The sequence below is a fragment of the Enhydra lutris genome, unplaced genomic scaffold, assembly GCF_002288905.1.
Source record: "Enhydra lutris kenyoni isolate GAN:26980312 unplaced genomic scaffold, ASM228890v2 scaffoldscaffold93, whole genome shotgun sequence".
NCBI classification, from domain to species: domain Eukaryota; kingdom Metazoa; phylum Chordata; class Mammalia; order Carnivora; family Mustelidae; genus Enhydra; species Enhydra lutris.
This window is the reverse complement of record NW_019154177.1, coordinates 4188038-4209239: the sequence shown is the minus strand read 5'-3', so window position 1 is coordinate 4209239 and position 21202 is coordinate 4188038. Positions and strand designations below refer to the sequence as shown.

The 21202-nt window shown below is 42.2% G+C and overlaps 1 protein-coding gene across 1 annotated transcript in view; it reads right to left on the bottom strand.

Annotated features, from left to right (window-relative positions):
• The window catches only part of LOC111138612 (glycosylphosphatidylinositol specific phospholipase D1), a 55621-nt gene extending 36395 nt beyond the window's left edge, over positions 1-19226 (bottom strand). Inside the window, exons 1-3 of the mRNA XM_022490624.1 lie at positions 19133-19226; positions 15412-15467; positions 1030-1108 (exon numbers count right to left, since the gene is read on the bottom strand). Coding sequence (XP_022346332.1) covers positions 1030-1108; positions 15412-15467; positions 19133-19226 — 229 coding nt within the window. The remainder of the gene's footprint in view (positions 1-1029; positions 1109-15411; positions 15468-19132) is intronic.
• Positions 19227-21202: the final 1976 nt, after the last annotated feature.

Below are 21202 nucleotides of genomic sequence, written 5' to 3'. Positions count from 1 at the left end.
ACGTTTTTGTTCCCCTCTGTAATCCTAGTGAACGGAGACCCAAGGAAGCCTGCCCAGGGAGCCTGCTTCTCCCTCTGGCTCTGCCTCTCCCCCTGCTTGTGCGCGCGCGCTCTCTCTCTCTCTCTCTCTCACACACAAATAAATAAAATCTTAAAAAACAAAACACTGGGATAATGGCCATGACCCTGAGACTCCAAATATGGATTCCGTGACGACCAATATACTGGATGTCTTTCATTTGTCCCTCCAGACCTTCTGTCCAACCTGCTCTGCCCTGCACGGTGCCCCTGAAGGGACCAGCCCGACTGGCCTCTTTGCCCCCCAGCTTTGGGTGGGTTGGGTCCGGCCAATGTGGAGAACGGAGACGAGATCAGAGAAAAGGAAGGGAGGTGGGGGTATTCGTTCCCCCAGATCCCTGACTTAGGGTCCTGGGGGCTGGCTTCAGTCCCTGAATGAAGGACTGGCCCCTCACAGGGGCCTTCCGGCAACTGCTCCCTCCCTGCCCTGTTCCTGCAGATTTCTTAACCAGGCCCATAGCTCCTACAAAACACCCCCCAATTCTCTGTCAGAGTGCACCTTCCACACCCCACGGGGTCCTGATACTACCCCCAAGCCCAGGTCACTGATACCACTGCCTTAGATCTGCACACCACTCGATAATATACATTAACACCAACAAAGTCCGGTAGAGGCAAGGGAAACATTATTATGATTATGTCCCAGGCGTGGAAACACTTTCTGAAGGTCACAAGGCTAATAGCACAGCAGGAACGAGAACCCAGACCCTTCCACCGCTTTCAAAATCTTTTCTCTTCTGCCACAAAGTAGTAAATTAAGGACACACAGGATCGTGAAAATTTTCAGAATTTCTACACTTAAGTAGGTAAGATCTGGTTAAATGAAAAATGCAGTTATGTGAACCAAGTCAGTGACCAAGGACAACAGAAACACGCTGTTGGAGTTCTGTCCTAGCTGCTCCTGTTAACCAAGTGGAAGCCGCATCACTGGGTCTGTGAGACTCGAGCTTACCTCTCTCGCAGATGCTGGGGTAGAAGGCATCAGGGAACACGGCTCCAGCCTGGTACGCATCCTGGTGCTCAAGTAACAGCTGGGTAAGAGGAAAACAGAGATTAGGGGCAAGAGGCAGCAGCCTGGGGAGGGACAGAAGGAAGGAGTAAGTACGCACGTAGTCAAAACTCGGGTATGATCCAAGATGACACCCTACAACAGAGAAGCTCAGGTTCTGTCCGAGCAAACACAGGCTGACCAAGAAGGACCAAAAGTCACTCATTTGATTTCAGCTCCTTTCTCTGGCCACTAGCAGAGCAGGATTTCCGCAAGGCTAGTTCACTGACTGGTTTGTGGTGAGATTTTCAGCGATCCAGTGAAAAGTCAGTGCAATGAGAGAAATACAGACATAGGCCTATAAAACACACACACACACACACAGTTACACCGCTGACCCCAGAACACAGATTTGAACCACATGAGTCTAGGCAGATGCAGATTTTTTTGCTAAATATAGTGGAGTACTAGAAATGTATTTTCTTTCATGCATTTTCTTTAGCTGCTTTACTAGAAGGATATAGGATATAATTCATATAACCTCCAAAGTAAGTGTAAACTGATCAGTAAGGCTTCCGGTCCACAGTAGGCCATTAGTAGTTAAGTCTGGAGGGAGTTAGAAGTTACATTTGTGTTTCTGACTGCCTGGGGATCAGCACCCCTAATCCCAGTGTTGGTTCAAGGGTCAACTATATACACATAAACTGATCTATTTACATATAAGTTTATAGTTACCTGTACTTTACAGTCAGATGATATCTTGAGGGCTTCTAGGGGGGTTTAAAAACTCCTTTACCTTTTAAAATTATGGTAAAATAACATTATACTTCAGGGCACCTGGGTGACTCAGTCAGTTAAGCCTCTGCCTTTGGCACAGGTCATGATCCCAGGGTCCTGGAATCGAGTCCCACGTGGGGCTCCCTGCTCAGCGGGGAGTCTGCTTCTCCCTCTCCCTCTCCCTCTGCTGTTCCCCCTACTTGTCCCTCCCGCTCACCCCCAGCCCTGTCTCTCTCTCTCTCTCTCTCTCAAATATATAAAATCTTAAAAAGAAAAAAAAAAGTTATTATATTTCAATGTTCTCCTTGGTTGACTGGCTCACTCATTCCATTCTAACCCACTTCAGGCGGCCCAGCTGTGGCCACAGTTCCCAGACTCCACACGCAGCCCCTCTCCCCTTCTCCTTCCTCAGCTCACAGGTGACAGGGGGCCGTGGCTGCCACCGGGGAACCCTGTAGGCCAGCTCTGCGCGAGGCTCTGGGAGCCCTTCCTGGACGCTCCGCTCCGAGCGTGCTCTTCCAGAGCTCAGAGACCATGAACACGCAGTTCTCCAGTTCTGGGGGGCGCTCACCATCAACTAGCCGAGGGGTTTCCAGGATCTGCAGATAAACTCGGATTGCCAAAGTAAAAATGTGCAGCCTCAACTTTTTTTTTTTTAAGTATTTATTTAACTAATCTCTATCCTCTCCCCCCAACCTGGGGCTCAAACTCACAACCTGAGATTAAGAGCTGCACATTCTTCCAACTGAGCCAGCCAGGTGCCCCCTAAGCTTTAAGATTTTATTTATTTGAGAAAAAGAGTGCGAGAAAGCGAGAGAGCCAGAGAGCATGAGCAGGTGGATGGGGTAGAGGGCAAGGAAGGGAAGGGGCTCCCCCGCTGAGCAGGGAGCCAATGATAGGGCTCCATCCTAGGATCTTGAGATCCTGACCTGAGCTGAAGCCAAACGCCCAACCAAGGCCACAGGTGCCCCACCTTAAACTTTGTAATTTATTCATAAGGACTGAAGAATCCCCACGGCCACCACAGTCTGTGGCTCAGAGATGCACGTCTGATCGAGAGCTTTCCCTTGTGGGTTTTCAGGCTGAACGCTGAAGGCCTGTGTCCCCCACGTGGAGAGAGACCACCACCCACCTCTGCGTGCAGCTCTGCTCCGAGCGCCATCAATTACATAAGCCAGTGGAGTCTCCTTTTTCTCTAAAGATAGCTTGCAAGTTGCACTTTGGTCACTTGAAAATAATAATTAACTTTATTGACTATTTACCTTGCTTTGGTGTTGGTTGCTTTATATGATTAAAACTTGTTGAATCTGCATTTCTAGGTGAAGAAGATGCTACTGTTTAACACTGAAAAATAATCTGAAGTAAACTTTGAAAAGTAAATGTGTCAGCAAAATAGGAAGCTGCTGGGGGTGGGGATTAAGTACTGGGGAAGGATGGCTCCCTTAGATAGAAAAATGTATTTCTAAGCTACAGAAATAAGAGCAATAGGATATTGGAATCAAAAGAGATCAAGGAAACAGAATAAAGAGCAAGAAAACAGACTCAAGCCCACACCACGTACAGTGGGATGAATGAAGATGGAGTCCCCAGCCGGTGGTGTCGGCACAGCCCCGGGCGGTGGGGGTTCCGTTCCTGGTGGGACCCAGTGTGGCCGATGTGACACGGACGTGAAATTAACATGACCAACAAGAGGTTCCCAGACCGCTCACGGGCTTTATGCCAAAATATGTACAACATGAATCAAAGAGTTAAAGGCAGAACAGGAAGCCACAGAATAAGCAGGACAAAACTAAAAGGAATAACGGCATAATCTCGAGTGGGAATGATTTTTCTAAGGAAAGCATACAGGCAGAAGCCATAAAAGAATAGAATGATGCACTTAACGACACAAAAATTGGAGCATTCTGCACGGTGAAGAGCACTGGAAGCAAACTGAAGAGAAAAATAACTGAATCATTTGACACACGATGGGGCGGGTAAGTTCAAGAAATCATCCTTATGCACTGAATGTAGAGAAATGAGCAAAATGTGCAAAAATGAGCAAAACACGTAAGTGATTCACAGAAGACGTAATAGAAATAGTTGATAAACACCTGAAAGTATATTTAACCTCGTTAACTAAAATGCCAATAAAGCCTGTAACAAAAACACCATTTTCCACCTACCAAATGAGCAAAAATGAAAAAATGTTAAGTCTCCTTCTCCTTCTCCCTCTGCTCCTCCTCCTGCTTGTGCTAATAAATGTTTAAAAAAAATTTTTTCAATGAAATACACAAGCAACAGAGAATATTAAGCCTTCCTCTGTTGTAGAGGTCTTTTCTGTTTCGTTTTGTTTTTCCTTGGTTTCTGGGCCAGAAGAACTCGGGTAGCAGTGTCAGAACTGAAGGTTTTGCCAAACGTGGTTGGGGACACTGGTCACAAACGAGGAGACTGAGCACAAAGGATATATTGAGAATGATGGCTAGGCTTCTCAGTGTTGGAGAAAGGGGACACAGATGCGGGCACAGAGAAGGCTAGAACGATTCATGTGGCGAAGGCCCCTAACTGGAAATATTCTTGCGTGAACTCATGGTTTTAAAAAAATAGGCACATAAACAGACACAAAAGCCAACTTGAAGCAGAATCTGGGACAATGTCAGTGTCAAGATGAATGATAAGGTAACATAAACGATTAAATAAAAATCCATTAATGTGCATATATGAATGGGGAAGAAGGAATGGCTCTACTTTAACAGTAGAAAGCCAAGAAATGTAGAAAGACTGATGGAATCAGATAAATAATTTGGCAACCATCATAATAATTATTTCAGGCAAGAATTAGAAAGAGATGCTACAACCAGTGGCTAAAACTTGATGAGAAACAAGATATTTACATTAAGATCTCTCCCCACAAAATATTTACTTGCTAATTAAAAAGCAGAAAATACTATTAACTTTCCATTGTAAAAAATGTGAAGACATCATCTTAACCAGGAGATAGAAATTAACATCACTAGGACTTCTGTTCCCAGGAAGAGGGAACAGATGTATTTATTCCTCTTGCTAAGCTAACCCCTGGGCGTTGTACACAAAATGAGCATAAGAAGCCCGTGAGAGGTAGAGGTGTCTGGGAGCTCAGGGCCAGAAGAAGACACTGGTCAATTCTCTGGGCTTTCTCTTTGCCTCAGAGATCCCAAACTGGATACTCGGAAAGCATGCCAACCTAGAAACTCTAATGGGCATAAACCCCCCCCCCACACACACACACACATGCCACAACAAAAGCCTGCTTTCTCTAACCCTAAGACCAAGAAAAGGGCAGCCTACCAAGACAGAAAACTTTTAGACAATAGCCTTTTACTCCAGCCGAACATCACAGAAAACACTGTGGCCCTACCCTCACCAGGACTTTCATCTGTCCCCCGTCCCTACCCCTCCATGTCAGTGGAGACAATGGGGAGAGCCTGGGCCTCCAATCCCAACTGCAGTAACATGGCGCCTCTCCCCATCCCCACTGGGTGGGATCAGAAGAGGCCCTGGGGAGGGCAGGAAGTTCACCACCATGAGGAGACACCCCCCCAGTATCTGTAGAGGCCACAGAGAAGAGCAATAGTTGGGCACTTCTACCCCTCCCAGCCAGAGAGGTGTCCGTGGAGGTTCAGAGGGAACCTTGACTTCTACCCCAAGTTGGCAGTCAGGAGAGTCAGGAGGTGGGTGACCCTCCCCATTCTGTTTCCTTCCCAAAGAGGTGTCAGAAGAAGTCAGTAAGATCCAGAGTCTCGTAACCTAATGCCTGAAATGTCCAGGTTTTAATCAAAGATCACTTATCACACCAAGAACCAGGGATCTCAGAAGGAATGAAAGGAGATACCAATAGAGGCCAACACCAAAATGGTGGAAATTTTAGAATTACCTGGCAAATACTTTAAAGCAGCCATCATAAAATACTTCAGTTACAAACATACTTGAAACAACCCCCACCCACCACCACCAAAATAATCTCAGGAAAGGAATATTAAAGAACCACCCAATGAAAGTCTTAGAAAGGAAAAATTCAGCATCACCAAAACAGTACACTTGACCCCATGAACCTTCTGGTACGATGCCATAAGAATACGGCATCGCTTCTGTGTTCTGTGATGTTTCTGTCAAAAGATAACCTGCAAGGGGCGCCAGGTGCCTCAGTCAGTTAAGCGTCTACTTTCAGCTCAGGTCATGATCTTGGGGTCCTGGGACTGAGCCCCGCATCGGGCTCCCTGCTCAGACGGAAGTCTGCTTCTCCTTCTCCCTCTGCCCCTCCCCCAACCCCTTGCGCTCACCCACATGCGCTAAGTAAATAAATCAAATCTTAAAAAAAAAAAGGTAACCTGCGAGGAGGAATGTGCACATGAAACCAAACTAGGGTACATTTGGCTGTTACTGGACTGTGCCCTTTCCAAAATATCAAGGTCATTAAAGACAAATTAGGCCTGAGGAACTGTTCTAGATCATATGGTCCTGGATCAGTCCTGGAACCAGAAAGAAGATTAATTACTGAGACAACTGGAGAGATTTTAATAAAGTCTGAGGACTGGGGGAGAGTGTTACTCAATGTTGGTTTCCTGACTGATTATTGTGCTGTGGCTCCATAGGAGTGTCCTCGTTTTTAGGAAATACACGATCATGAGTTGAAGGATAATGGGCATCACACCAGGAATTCACTCGAGAATTGTCCAGGGGAAAAGAAATCAGTATGTATAAATAGTGTGGAATTGCATGGAATCTCTAGCCATGAGAGACTCCATTTTCATGCCAACTAACAAACTGAACTGGGCCAGAAGCAGCAATTCTTTGACAAGCGGTTGGCTCATAAGATTTCAACAGAGCCACTGGCATCTGGATCAGATGAGGACAGCAGAGTCAATAAATACACAGGAGGACTTTGGCTTGATAGCAGCGATGATCAGTAAGACAGTCATCACAAGTGGTTCCACTGGTTAGCACCAATACAGCAGCATTCTTTTCTTCTCTGCTTTATGTAAATCCTGTAATTCTCTCTTCCTTCTCGTAAAATCCCCTTGCTTTCCCTGCATGAGTTGGACACTTTTCTGGTTACTCTGGAATCCGTGCTCCCCTGAAGTGCAATTCTGAGACACTAAATAAAGGCCTTCATTCCTTCCCTGTTCTACCTCCTTCCCTTGGGGGACAACAGAGAGGATGAAAGGCCAAATATGCCAATAGAGGATCTACAGGAATATGGTAAAGAGCATATAGAGATTGCCCAACTGTCCAGCTTTTCTATGGGTTTTTAATTACTTCCAAGTAAAAAGTTAAAATATAAAATTGGCTGAATAAATTATGATACAGTATGGTAATAGAAAAATATGTAATTGTTCTAATTGATTCTCAACATCTTTTTTGACATGGAAAGATATCACCAATATATTCAATGAAAAGTAGCAAGTTGCATAGTGTGTAGAGTGTAATTTGGGGGGAAGAAAGTACTAATAAATTAAAAAACAATGTCTAGAATGATATAAAGCCAAGTGTCAACATTCATTGTCTCAGAGTGTTTTACAGTGAGCATCTCTCAGTTCTCTAATCACAAAAGGACAAATCTCTCCTGTAGGCAGGCAGAAGGAAGTGGGGCAGAGAAGACAGCACCAACCACATAACTACCATTGTAGGATTTCATGGTTAAAATAGCAAATTATGTCTATTTTTATAGAAAGTAAATCTATATAGTGAATCCAACCATCACAGTATGAAACTAGAAATCAACTATAAGAAAAAAAAAAAACTAGGGGAGAAACAAATGGACGCTAAACGACATGCTAGTGACAACGGACGGTCAATGATGAAGTCAAAGAGGAAATGAAACAACACATAAAGACACACAAAAATGGAAACACAATGACCGAAAATCTTTGTGGGGACACCTGGCTGGCCTGGTTGGTAGAGCACAGGACTGTCAGGTCTCAGGGTCATAAGTTGAAGCCCCATGTGGGGTATAGAACCTACTTAAAAAAAAAAAAATCTTTGGGATACAGCAAAAACCGCTCTAGGAAGGAAGCTTAGAGCAGTACAGGCCTATTATAAGAAACAAGAAAAGTCTCAAAAAAGCAATCAAATCTTTATCCAAAGGAACTAGAAAGAGAATAACAAAGCCCAAAGTTAGTAGAAGGAAGGAGATAATAAAGTTTAGAGTGGAAATAAGTGAACAAAATTATTGTTTATCAATGAAACCAAGAGTTAGTTCTTTGAGAAGATAAACATGACTGATAAACGTTTAGCCGGACTCCTCAAGAAAGAGCTCAAGAAAGAGCAAGCACTCGATAAAATCAGAAAAGGTGAAATAACTACCAACACCACAGAAATACAAAGAATTATTAAACAATACTATGAAACGTTACATAACAAATTGGAGAAACTAGAAAAGATGGATAAATTCCTAGAAACATACATTCTGCCAAAACTGAATCAAGAAGAAGTAGAAAATATAAACAGACCAGTTATTAGTAAAAACACTGAATCTGTAATCAAAAAATTCCTCAACAAGAGTCCAGGACCAGGGGTGCCTAGGTGGCTCAGTGGGTTAAAGCCTCTGCCTTTGGCTCAGGTCATGATCCCAGGGTCCTGGGATCGAGCCCCGCATCGGGCTCTCTGCTCAGCGGGGAGCCTGCTTCCCCCTCTCTCTCTGCCTGCCTCTCTGCCTACTTGTGATCTCTGTCTGTCAAATAAATAAATAAATAAATAAATCTTAAAAAAAAAAAAAAGTCCAGGACCAAATGGCTTCACAGGTGAAGTGCTACCAAACATTTAAAGAAGAATTCATTCCTATTCTTATCAAACTATTCAAAAAAATAGAACAGGAAGGAAAACTTCCAAATCCATTTCACAAGGCCAGCTTTACCCTGATTCCAAAACCAGACAAAGACAACACTAAAAAAAGAGAACTACAGGCCAGTATCCCTGACGACCACAGATGCAGAAATCCTCAACACTTATTACCAAACCAAATTCAATAGTGTGTTAAAAGGACCATTCACCATGATCAAGTGGGATTTATTCCTGGGATTCAAGGGTGGTTCAATATTCTTAAATCAATGTGACATATCACATTAAGAAGAAGTATAAAAATCATATGATCTAAAGAGCTCTAGAAAAAGAATCTGATACAGTACCTTTGTTTGTGATAAAACTGTCAGTAAAGTGGATTTAGAAGAACCATGCTTCAACATGATAAAGGCTTCCATGAAAAACCCACAGCTAACATCCTTCTCAATGGGGAAAAACTGAGAGCCTTTCCCCTAAGGTCAGACACAAGACAAGGATGTCTGCTCTCACCACTTTTATTCAACAGAGTACTGGAAGTCCTAGCTGCTGCTATTAGACAAGAAAAAAAAAGGCATCCAAACTGGTAAGAAAGAAGGAAAATGGTCACTCTTTGCAGACGACATGATACTATATATAGAAAACCCTAAAGACTACCGAAGAAGCTATTAGAATAAAGGAATTCAATAAAGTGGCAGGATACAAAATTAATATGTAGAAATCTGTGGCAATTCTATTTGTTCATAATGACATAGCAAAAAGAAAAATTAGGAAAATAATCTCATTTACAATTGTGCCAAGTAGTATAAAGTATCGAGGAATAAATTTAACCAAGGACGTGAAAAACCTATACTCTGAAAACCGTAAGATATTGATGAAAAAAACTGAACATGACACAAATGAAAAGAATTTCTGTGCTCATGGATTTGAAGGATTAATGTTGTGAAAACGTCCGTATTACCCAAAGCAATCTACAGATTAATGCAATTCCTATCAAAATATCAATGGCATTTTTCACAGAACTAGAACAAACAATACTAAAATTTGTACGGAATCACAAAAGACCCCAAATATCCAAAGAAATCTTGGGAAAGGAGGACAAAACTGGAGATATCACAACCCCAGAATTCAAGATACACTACAAAGCTACAGTAATTAAAATGTATGGTACTGGCACCAAAACAGACACATAGATCAATGGAATGGAATAGAAAGCCCAGAAATAAACCCTCACTTAGTCAATTAATCTATGACAAAAGAGTCATAATATACAATGAGAAAAAGAGTGTTTTCAAGAAATGTTGCTGGGAAAACTGGACAGCAACATGCTGAAGAATGAAACTGGTCCATTTTCTTAAACCAAACACAAAAATAAAATAGATTAAAGACCTGAATGTGAGACCTGGAACCATAAAAATTCTAGAAGAAAATATAGGTAGAAGAAAAATAGGACATTGGCTTTAGCAACATATTTACGGATAGGTCTCCTGAGGCAAAGGAAACAAAAGAAAAATAAACTACTGGAACTATGCCAAAATAATAAGATTTTGCACAGGAAAAAAAAAAAACAAAAGAACACAACAGAACAACAAAGTAACTTACTGAATGGAAGAAGGTATTTTCAAATGATACATCCAATAAAAGTTTAATATCCAAACTTTAGAAAGAACTTCTATAACTGCGTGCGCGCGCGCGCACACACACACACACACACACACACACACACACACACACCCCTTAACAATCCCATAAGAAACAGATGACTTGAGGACATTTTTCCATAGAAGACCTACAGATGGCCAATACACATATGAAAAAAAGTACAACATTACTAATCAGTGGGGAGATGCAAACCAAAGTCACAAGGAGATTATCACTTTATACTTGTCAGAATGGCTAGTATCAAAAAGACAAGAAATAAGTGTTGATGATGATGTGGAGAAAAAGGAATCATCGTACACTGTTGGTGGGTATGTAAACTGGCACAGGCACTGTAAACATAGTATGGAGGCTTCTCGAAAAATTAAAAATAGAAATACCATAGGATCCAGTAATTCCATTGCTGGGTATTTACCCAAGAAAATAAGAACACTAATTTAAAAAGATACATGCACCTGAATTTATAGTCAAACTATAGAAACGATCCAGGTATCCATAGACAGGTGAATGGAGAGAGGAGATGTGATTATGCGCGCGCGCGCGCATGGAGCCTGCTTCCCCCTCTCTCTCTGCCTGCCTCTCTGCCTACTTGTGATCTCTGTCTGTCAAATAAATAAATAAATAAATAAATCTTAAAAAAAAAAAAAAGTCCAGGACCAAATGGCTTCACAGGTGAAGTGCTACCAAACATTTAAAGAAGAATTCATTCCTATTCTTATCAAACTATTCAAAAAAATAGAACAGGAAGGAAAACTTCCAAATCCATTTCACAAGGCCAGCTTTACCCTGATTCCAAAACCAGACAAAGACAACACTAAAAAAAGAGAACTACAGGCCAGTATCCCTGACGACCACAGATGCAGAAATCCTCAACACTTATTACCAAACCAAATTCAATAGTGTGTTAAAAGGACCATTCACCATGATCAAGTGGGATTTATTCCTGGGATTCAAGGGTGGTTCAATATTCTTAAATCAATGTGACATATCACATTAAGAAGAAGTATAAAAATCATATGATCTAAAGAGCTCTAGAAAAAGAATCTGATACAGTACCTTTGTTTGTGATAAAACTGTCAGTAAAGTGGATTTAGAAGAACCATGCTTCAACATGATAAAGGCTTCCATGAAAAACCCACAGCTAACATCCTTCTCAATGGGGAAAAACTGAGAGCCTTTCCCCTAAGGTCAGACACAAGACAAGGATGTCTGCTCTCACCACTTTTATTCAACAGAGTACTGGAAGTCCTAGCTGCTGCTATTAGACAAGAAAAAAAAAAGGCATCCAAACTGGTAAGAAAGAAGGAAAATGGTCACTCTTTGCAGACGACATGATACTATATATAGAAAACCCTAAAGACTACCGAAGAAGCTATTAGAATAAAGGAATTCAATAAAGTGGCAGGATACAAAATTAATATGTAGAAATCTGTGGCAATTCTATTTGTTCATAATGACATAGCAAAAAGAAAAATTAGGAAAATAATCTCATTTACAATTGTGCCAAGTAGTATAAAGTATCGAGGAATAAATTTAACCAAGGACGTGAAAAACCTATACTCTGAAAACCGTAAGATATTGATGAAAAAAACTGAACATGACACAAATGAAAAGAATTTCTGTGCTCATGGATTTGAAGGATTAATGTTGTGAAAACGTCCGTATTACCCAAAGCAATCTACAGATTAATGCAATTCCTATCAAAATATCAATGGCATTTTTCACAGAACTAGAACAAACAATACTAAAATTTGTACGGAATCACAAAAGACCCCAAATATCCAAAGAAATCTTGGGAAAGGAGGACAAAACTGGAGATATCACAACCCCAGAATTCAAGATACACTACAAAGCTACAGTAATTAAAATGTATGGTACTGGCACCAAAACAGACACATAGATCAATGGAATGGAATAGAAAGCCCAGAAATAAACCCTCACTTAGTCAATTAATCTATGACAAAAGAGTCATAATATACAATGAGAAAAAGAGTGTTTTCAAGAAATGTTGCTGGGAAAACTGGACAGCAACATGCTGAAGAATGAAACTGGTCCATTTTCTTAAACCAAACACAAAAATAAAATAGATTAAAGACCTGAATGTGAGACCTGGAACCATAAAAATTCTAGAAGAAAATATAGGTAGAAGAAAAATAGGACATTGGCTTTAGCAACATATTTACGGATAGGTCTCCTGAGGCAAAGGAAACAAAAGAAAAATAAACTACTGGAACTATGCCAAAATAATAAGATTTTGCACAGGAAAAAAAAAAAACAAAAGAACACAACAGAACAACAAAGTAACTTACTGAATGGAAGAAGGTATTTTCAAATGATACATCCAATAAAAGTTTAATATCCAAACTTTAGAAAGAACTTCTATAACTGCGTGCGCGCGCGCGCACACACACACACACACACACACACACACACACACACACCCCTTAACAATCCCATAAGAAACAGATGACTTGAGGACATTTTTCCATAGAAGACCTACAGATGGCCAATACACATATGAAAAAAAGTACAACATTACTAATCAGTGGGGAGATGCAAACCAAAGTCACAAGGAGATTATCACTTTATACTTGTCAGAATGGCTAGTATCAAAAAGACAAGAAATAAGTGTTGATGATGATGTGGAGAAAAAGGAATCATCGTACACTGTTGGTGGGTATGTAAACTGGCACAGGCACTGTAAACATAGTATGGAGGCTTCTCGAAAAATTAAAAATAGAAATACCATAGGATCCAGTAATTCCATTGCTGGGTATTTACCCAAGAAAATAAGAACACTAATTTAAAAAGATACATGCACCTGAATTTATAGTCAAACTATAGAAACGATCCAGGTATCCATAGACAGGTGAATGGAGAGAGGAGATGTGATTATGCGCGCGCGCGCGCATACACACACACACACACACACACACACACACACACACACACACACACACAAGGACTATTACTCGGGTATAAAAAGAATAAAATCTTGCCATTGGTGACAACATGGATGGACCTGGAGGTTATTATGCTAAATGAAGTAAGTCCAAGAAAGACAAATACCGTATGAATTCACGTGCATGTGGAATCTAAGAAATACATGAACAGACAGACTTTTAAATACAGAGAAGAAAAACTGCTGGTTACCAGAGGGAAGGTGGAGGGTAGGGAGGGATCAGCAAAATAGACGAAGGGAGTTAAGGTACAAGCTTCCAGTTACAAGTCATGGAAACAAAAAGTACAGCCCGGGAGACACCATGAGTAACATTGTGATAACACAAGGTGACAGGTGGCGACCACACTTCTCAGTGGTGAGCACGCGGCAATGTGCAGAAGTGTGGGGTTACTGTGTTGTACATATGTAATATAGCAGTATCTGTCAACTACACTTGAAGACTAAATAAGGATAGGAAAAAGGTATCAGGGCAATAATGACCACCAATATGAGGTGAGCTTGCTTCTGATAGTTCTTATAAATTAATATGCTGATTTTCTCAGCTTTATGCATTATTCTCTTTGTAGAAGTCAAAGGCTTCAAAGAGCAGTCAACTCTGGATATATTAACAAAAGATAATTCCAGAACCAACAAAATTCAGACCCCAGTGAGTCTGGAAGTCCCCGAAGAGCAGGTGTGAATGGGGAGAAAGAGACACTACAAGTCCCACATACAGAGACACAAACTACGTCATAAAAAGGGATCGGTTGTATCATAAGAGGTGAGGCAGTGCGACCCTCAGAAACTGAAGGTGGAGTGTAAGCACTCAGGGCACGGAGTCATTTCCAATGACGACATCAGTATCTGCGTTAGGACCGACACGGAGGGGAAGGATAGGTGTCCAGCTCACACATTTCAAATTAAGTTAATGATACAAGTGTATCTCTACGAGAAAATTGCTCTGCACGCACTCACGACTGACTGTTCACATGATGAATTCAGCAGGTTCTTGCTTCTTCCCTCATCCCTAGCTACCCTCCACCAGGGTCAATGAAGTTAATCAAACACTATTCAGTTGCCAAGTAAAAAAGCTGAAACAGGGCGCCTGGGTGGCTCAGTGGGTTGAGCCGCTGCCTTCGGCTCAGGTCATGATCTCAGGGCCCTGGGATCGAGCCCCGCATCGGGCTCTCTGCTCAGCAGGGAGCCTGCTTCCTCCTCTCTCTCTACCTGCCTCTCTGCCTGCTTGTGATCTCTCTCTGTCAAATAAATAAATAAAATCTTAAAAAAAAAAAAAGCTGAAACAAACGTCTAAAAGTGGTTTGAGAATATGACAGATTTCAGATATCTTGCCATCCTGCTTCCCATACTGAATTACAGATACTTACTGGTAATAATTTGATTCAATTCTGATGTCACCAGGGAATATTAATCTCTATTATCAAATGTTAAGTATTAAGAATCATCTTTGCACAAAGCATTATTTAGCCTAGAACCAGAGTGTATAGCGTCAGAACAGAACCAATTTGAGGATAAGTACAGGAGAGCCATTGGATAGTCTTACCAAGAATAGAGTGGGAGGAGACACAGACCAGCATCTCAAAGCGGACTTCTGAATAAACATTCCCTGCTCCTTGTGCTGATGCAATTTTTATAGGATTGCAGTCAAGAGGTGAAAAATAATTTATCTCAGGCGTGACCTCTCTTTGTAAAAGCAAAAAGATGTACCATTTTTAAAAAGTTCTCTCTCAATTCTTCAAATCTTGATTCATCATTAAAATATCCCAGTGATACTATTTAAGTTATATATAATATATATAATTGCATATAAGTTACACATGTTATACATATAAAAATAAATATATAATAGTATTAAAATATCTTAATTATATAACATATAGTATGTATGTTCAAGTATAAACTGTATATATGTTATATAATACAAACATATATAATGTATATTCAAGTACATGTATTATATGTATATATATAATATATATATTTGTATGTTCAAGTAGTACAGGAGGGGACATACACCTTTTATAATCCTAAAGATCAATGTTTTATGAAGAAAAAAACTGACTCCTAAAATTGCCTAAATATCTGTTAGGACCTTTATTTTGGCACCAATGGAAGAGAGTTAATGCACAAGGAATGAGGAAAAAAATTAAACTTCATACCTCTTTGTAGTTAACTCTCCCATCCTGAAGGTGGAGAAACTCCAGAGCTCTGTGTCCTGAGAGAAATAAGTAAATCAATTAAATTCAACTGTAGCTGAGACAGAACTTATTCAAGATATTTTAAAAGAAAATGGGGGTGTATGGGTGGAGCAGTCTGTTGTGTATTACACTCTTGGTTTCGTCTCAGGTTGTGGGATCGAGCCTCGAGCAGGCTCCATGTTCAGCATGGAGTCTGCTTAAGACTCTCCCTCCCCCTCTGCCCCTCATCTCTCTCCCTCTGTCTTAAAAAAATAAAATAAGGGCCGCCCGGGTGGCCCAGTCAGTTAAGTGTCTGCCTTCAGCTCTGGTCATGATCCCGGGGTCCTGGGATCGAGCCCCACACTGGGTTCCCTGCTCAGCACAGAGTCTGCTTCTCCCTCTGCCTCTGCTTCTCCCCCAGCTCGTGCTCTAATAAATCAATAAAAATCTTTAAAAAAAAAATAAAGTAAAAGGAAAATAATTTTGTTACTCTATCAAGGAAGGGGGAAACGAAAATTAAGTGTGTACTCACTAGTCACTTTCATTAGGCATGGTAAGATTCAGATGATATTTATATTGCTAAAACACGAATCAAGTTTGCATGGCGATTTGAAGCTTCTGCTTATCTGGCACCACCGCCCTGCTAAAGCCAGGGCTCAGTTCCCTCCCGGGTAAAAGTAAGTAAATAAGGTGTGCTGAGAGGGTCACCCAAAATACATGTGATGTGATGAGCACAGTGGCTGATACACGGTAGGAGCTCGGTAAACAGCCTGTGTCTTCATTTTATTTTGCCTCAACAACCCACTGAGATAAATGACCCTCAGCAGGAAATAGGACACACGGCCAAAACCATGGACGAGTCAATTACTCTCAAATGTTTTATCATCAGTTGGGCCACAGTAGATGGACCCCCCCCCCAAAAAAAAAATCCCAGGTCACCTGCTCCACCCACACACCAACACACAGACACACACACCCTGAATCTTCCTAGAATCTCTAAGACAAACATGCCTTCTGAAGGCACATTCAAAGGGGACACCTTACTCCTGTTGTGAATCACATCCAGCTTTGTAAGTCATACAAAAATAGAGCCACTCCTCTAAGCCTAACACTAGAAGCCACAGACTCCCAGCCCACACCAGTAACCTGCACACAGAACTGGGGGGATTTCCAGCTGCAAACCACCGCACGAGGCCTATTCCAACTAACTCACAGAACCGTTGGCCTCCCGACAGGCTTTACATAAGGAGTGAAAATGTGAACCAAGATATTTACAAAATCCTCTAAATAACTAGCAGATGTTGGAGTTTTGTCTCTCACATATGACTCCTCAAAATCTGTGGTTAGGAATGGTCTTCAATTATGTTCACATAAACAAAGTTTTATATTAATATATTTAATATATTAATATATTAATATTTATATATTCATATCATATATAGAATAGGTAATTAAAAGTATATACTTAATTTTATATTTAATAGATATAAACATTCATATATTTGCTATATACTTATTTTTATTAAATATTAATGTTTACATTTTAATATATTCAATGTATATTGAATGGTAATGTGTTATAGTCAATGGTTAATGTGTTGATATATATTCATAATATATAGACTGGTAATATGTTTGCATTTAATAAATCTTATAAACATGTTTAATAGATATTTATATATAATGTACTACCATGTTTAATATTGTATTAATAGATTAATATATATGAAACATATATCCAGCATAATCTATTAGGATCTTTGGCACCTACTGAAAAAAGGCAAGCAGTTATATGATTTCATTAAGATTTCATATTTCATCTGTGTTTAAATTCTCAAGATTGGGGCACCTGGGTGGCTCAGAGGCTTAGCCTCTGCCTTCGGCTTGGGTTGGCCTTGGGGTCCTGGGATCAAGCCCCGCATCGGGCTCTCTGCTCAGCGGGGAGCCTGCTTCCTCCTCTCTCTGCCTGCCTCTCTGCCTACTTGTCATCTGTCAAGTAAATAAATAAAATCTTATTTAAAAATTCAAAAAAAAAATTCCAAAGATTAAAAGCTTTCCATTTATACTTATTCTTGAATATTTTCATTTATACTTCTTCTCAGCCCACTTTTAATTTTAGCAATTTCAATCTCAAAGAACAAAAACAACAAAACGACAAAACTTTCAAAATCACAGAGATGTTCGGCTGCTTTACAGAAGAGGAACACAGAAAATGAACCGCTCTGAGTCACGTACTTAGTGTACAGCAGAGCTGGTATTAGAAGCTGGGTCTAATTCTCCTTTCTATTGTTTCCTGACTACCTCTTAGCAATAAATGTGTTTGGAAAGAGCACTGGCCTGACTCTCGGGAGCTGCAATCCTAGGCCAGCCCTCTAACGAGTGAGCTGGGAGACTCTCCAGATCGATTTCCTTGTACATGAAGTACAGGGACCGGGCTCCGTGACCTCTCCTGCCCTTTCAGGAGGCAAAATTCTGGGATCACAGGTTCTTGTCCACCAGAACTCAATGAATACCTTGGTCTATTTGGTACTGGGAAGTTTCACACCTTATTTGTAATCTTGTTCTGACTGGTACCTTCTGGCCAGGGGGCCTAACTATAAAATATTCTTGTTTTTATCTAAAAGAAAACCCAGACATCAGATATAGTTGAAATCAATCTGAAACTGTTATAGAATATAAATGTTTCTCATGGCATTACAAATTGGCTTACATTTTCCATGAGTTAAAAAAAAATTACAAATAGGGGTGCCTGGGTGGCCCAGTCAGTTAAGTGTCTGCCTTCGGCTCAGGTCATGATGCCAGGGTCCTGGGATCGAGCCCCACATCGGGCTCCCTGCTCAGGGGGATCCTGCTTCTCCTTCTCTTACTCCCCTTGCTTGTGTTTCCCCCTCAGTGTGTCTCTGTCAAATAAATAAAATCTTTTAAAATATATACATATATTACAGGGGCGCCTGTGTGGTTGAGTGGGTTAAAGCCTCTGCCTTCAGCTCAGGCCATAATCCCAGGGTCCATCGGGCTCTCTGCTCAACGGGGAGCCTGCTTCCCGCCCACCCCCCCACCCCCACTTGCTGCTCTGCATACTTGTGATCTCTATCAAATAAATAAATAAAATATTTAAAAAACTATATATATATATATAAAAAACTATATATATATATAAAATACACTTCAAGAACCAAATCCACCATGTGCCTGTATCTGCTACTCGGCCTCCAGCCCCGAACCTGTCCTCCCCAGCTCCTGTCATCATCCCGGGCCCCTCTAATGCCAGTGGTCAGACTCCCTCGCTTCTTTGCCCTCCCTGGAGCCAAAAACTTGACTCAGGGGACCCACTCCCGTGACCACAAGTGGCCTTGTATGCATACTTGGAAATATAAAACAACAAAAACACATTCCTTAGTCCTACCGAGTTCCACCCATCTTCCTCCTCTCCCATGCTATGGTCCTGCTGCACGGCGGCCTCGAGTTCCTCCAGCTCCTCCTGTTTGCCCACCTGGAGGAACAGCCTGGGACCGGATCATCAACCAGGCATTGTTCTGGAGCCTCCTGCCCGCCCCTACACGGAACCCACCCGCCTCCAGTCCCGGCTCACTGCAGTCCTGGAAACTCATTACCAATACATGGGACAGACTCCACATCTCTTCCTGAACGCCCTCTGACAGACTTAGCATCCCTCATCCCATGGCCAGGTGCAGGCACTTACCTATCTCGATGTGCGTGGAGATGCCGCACGAGCCTGCCGGGCAGAGGGAGCCCAGCGCAATCAGCAGGCCAAGCCAGAACCTGCGAACAGACATGCCCTCGTTACTCGCCGCTCCTTGGTGACACAAAGTGCTCAGAGCTGTGGCAACTGGCCTGAAACCCGGGCCCAGATCCACTGTTTTCCCTCTAAGCAGGTCACTGACACGGAAAACCAAGCCTCATTTCAAAATAATAACACTTCCCAGTCAACTGTTTAACTACTGTTTAACTTCACCAGAACAGCAAACAAACTCCACCTGGGAGAGGGGAAAAAGCTATCAGCCAAACTGTGAATGTCCTGAGCAGGGGGCATGGCTACTTTCTGACCCGGGAGTCCTCCAGATTTCTTGTTAACATGAAATGAGTATGGTCACCCTAGCAAACTTGTCTGTAAGCGTTCTTTGCTTTCTTCAAAAAAGAAAAAGAGAGAGACAGAGAGACTCACCTGCCTAGACGGAGGGTCCGCATGCTGGGCCACCTCAGCTCAGAGGGCAGATCCCTCGGACATCTTTCACACACGTGGATCAGGGGGACCAGCGTCCCTGGCCTCCGAAGCCACAGTGGCTGGGAGAGCTTTTATGACGATCAGCTGGCGCTGGCTTCTCGTTCAGGATTTGGCAACAGATACCGACACCTGCACGGGATTACACAAGAGCAAGCCTTCTGGTCTCTCGCTTCTGGCTGTTCTTACGGACCTTATCTCAAGCTTGCTGCACGCTCAGATTCCTGCTCCCCAAGCAAAGACGATGATTCCGTGGCAGGGCGGGAGGCGTGGGACAGATTTAAGACCAAGAAACAAGGATTCAGAAAATGCTAGTCTCAGAATATAACCGTCAAGAAGTATCTGGTCTGCAGCACTTAACCCATGGGAAAAATTCGGAGAAGCTCTTCATGAAATGATGGTGATCTTACAGCTCAAATTATATGTATTATATGTGAAAGGCAAGAAAGGAGATCCTGAAAGAGTGGGAGGAAACCGTACTCATGCTCAGGTGAGCAAATGGAAGAGAAGAATAGGAGAAGATAGGATGATTTGGGACCCTTAGGTGTCTGCCAAGTTTGTTCTGTAACCTTAGCTTGGCCACCTGCAAGCCCCAAAGAAAAGAAGCCCGTGGCTCTCTCCCAATCCGGAGGGCACTAGGTCCAACTGCTCCTGACTGCTTTTAGGCCAGAGGCCATGAACTTTGGCTAACAGGGTGTTTTATATACAGAGGTCTAATCTCCCCCTTATGGCAAGTGGAGGAGCAGATGGAGAAGGGTGGGAGTAGAGGTGGAGGTGCCCAGGTCAAGACTGGGTGAAGAAGAAAGGTCCCAAAAGCCAATGGTCTTGTCCTCATAGGCCCCACTGAACCATCACACCCAGCCAGGCTCTGGGAGGCATCGGAGCCTTGGAGCAAGACAGAAGCAGGGGGTTGTTCCCACTCGGAAAGGGGCTCACAGAGGGCACAAGGCCGTCAGAGAGAAGGGGAGGCCAATGTCATGACTTTCCTAGGACTTAGGCACTTTTGATTTTGTGGTCCCCTTCCTGAAAATAAGTCAGAGTTTACATCTCTGTTGGCCTAAAAGTTCTTTTTTTTCCCCCTGATTTTTAAAAGAAATGCAACAGTTTTGTGTGCCTCCAGAAGTACTATGGGCCTTAAGCAGTGTGCGTTTTTTGAGAAGTCAGCTGGAAAAGGGACTGGACCCAGTTTGAAACAGAACCTTAAGAAGATAAGCAGACTGGTTTTGGATCCAGAGAGGCGGCTACAGTTGTCGCAACAGCAGGGCGCCCTCTGCAGGCAGCAGGTGGAAAGACGCCAGGTTACCCATCCTCAGTGATAACCCACCTGGCAGCATCCTCCCCTCCAGGAGGTCCTCTCTCCCCCAATTCCTTCACTAGAATACAGAAGGAAATAGCCAACACACACACACACACACACACACACACACACACACACAGAGATTAAACTCCACTGTTCCCACTTCGGCTAGATGTGAGACTGAGTGACGCCGGCTCAGCAAAAAAAAACAAAACAAAGTCAAAACTTAAAGT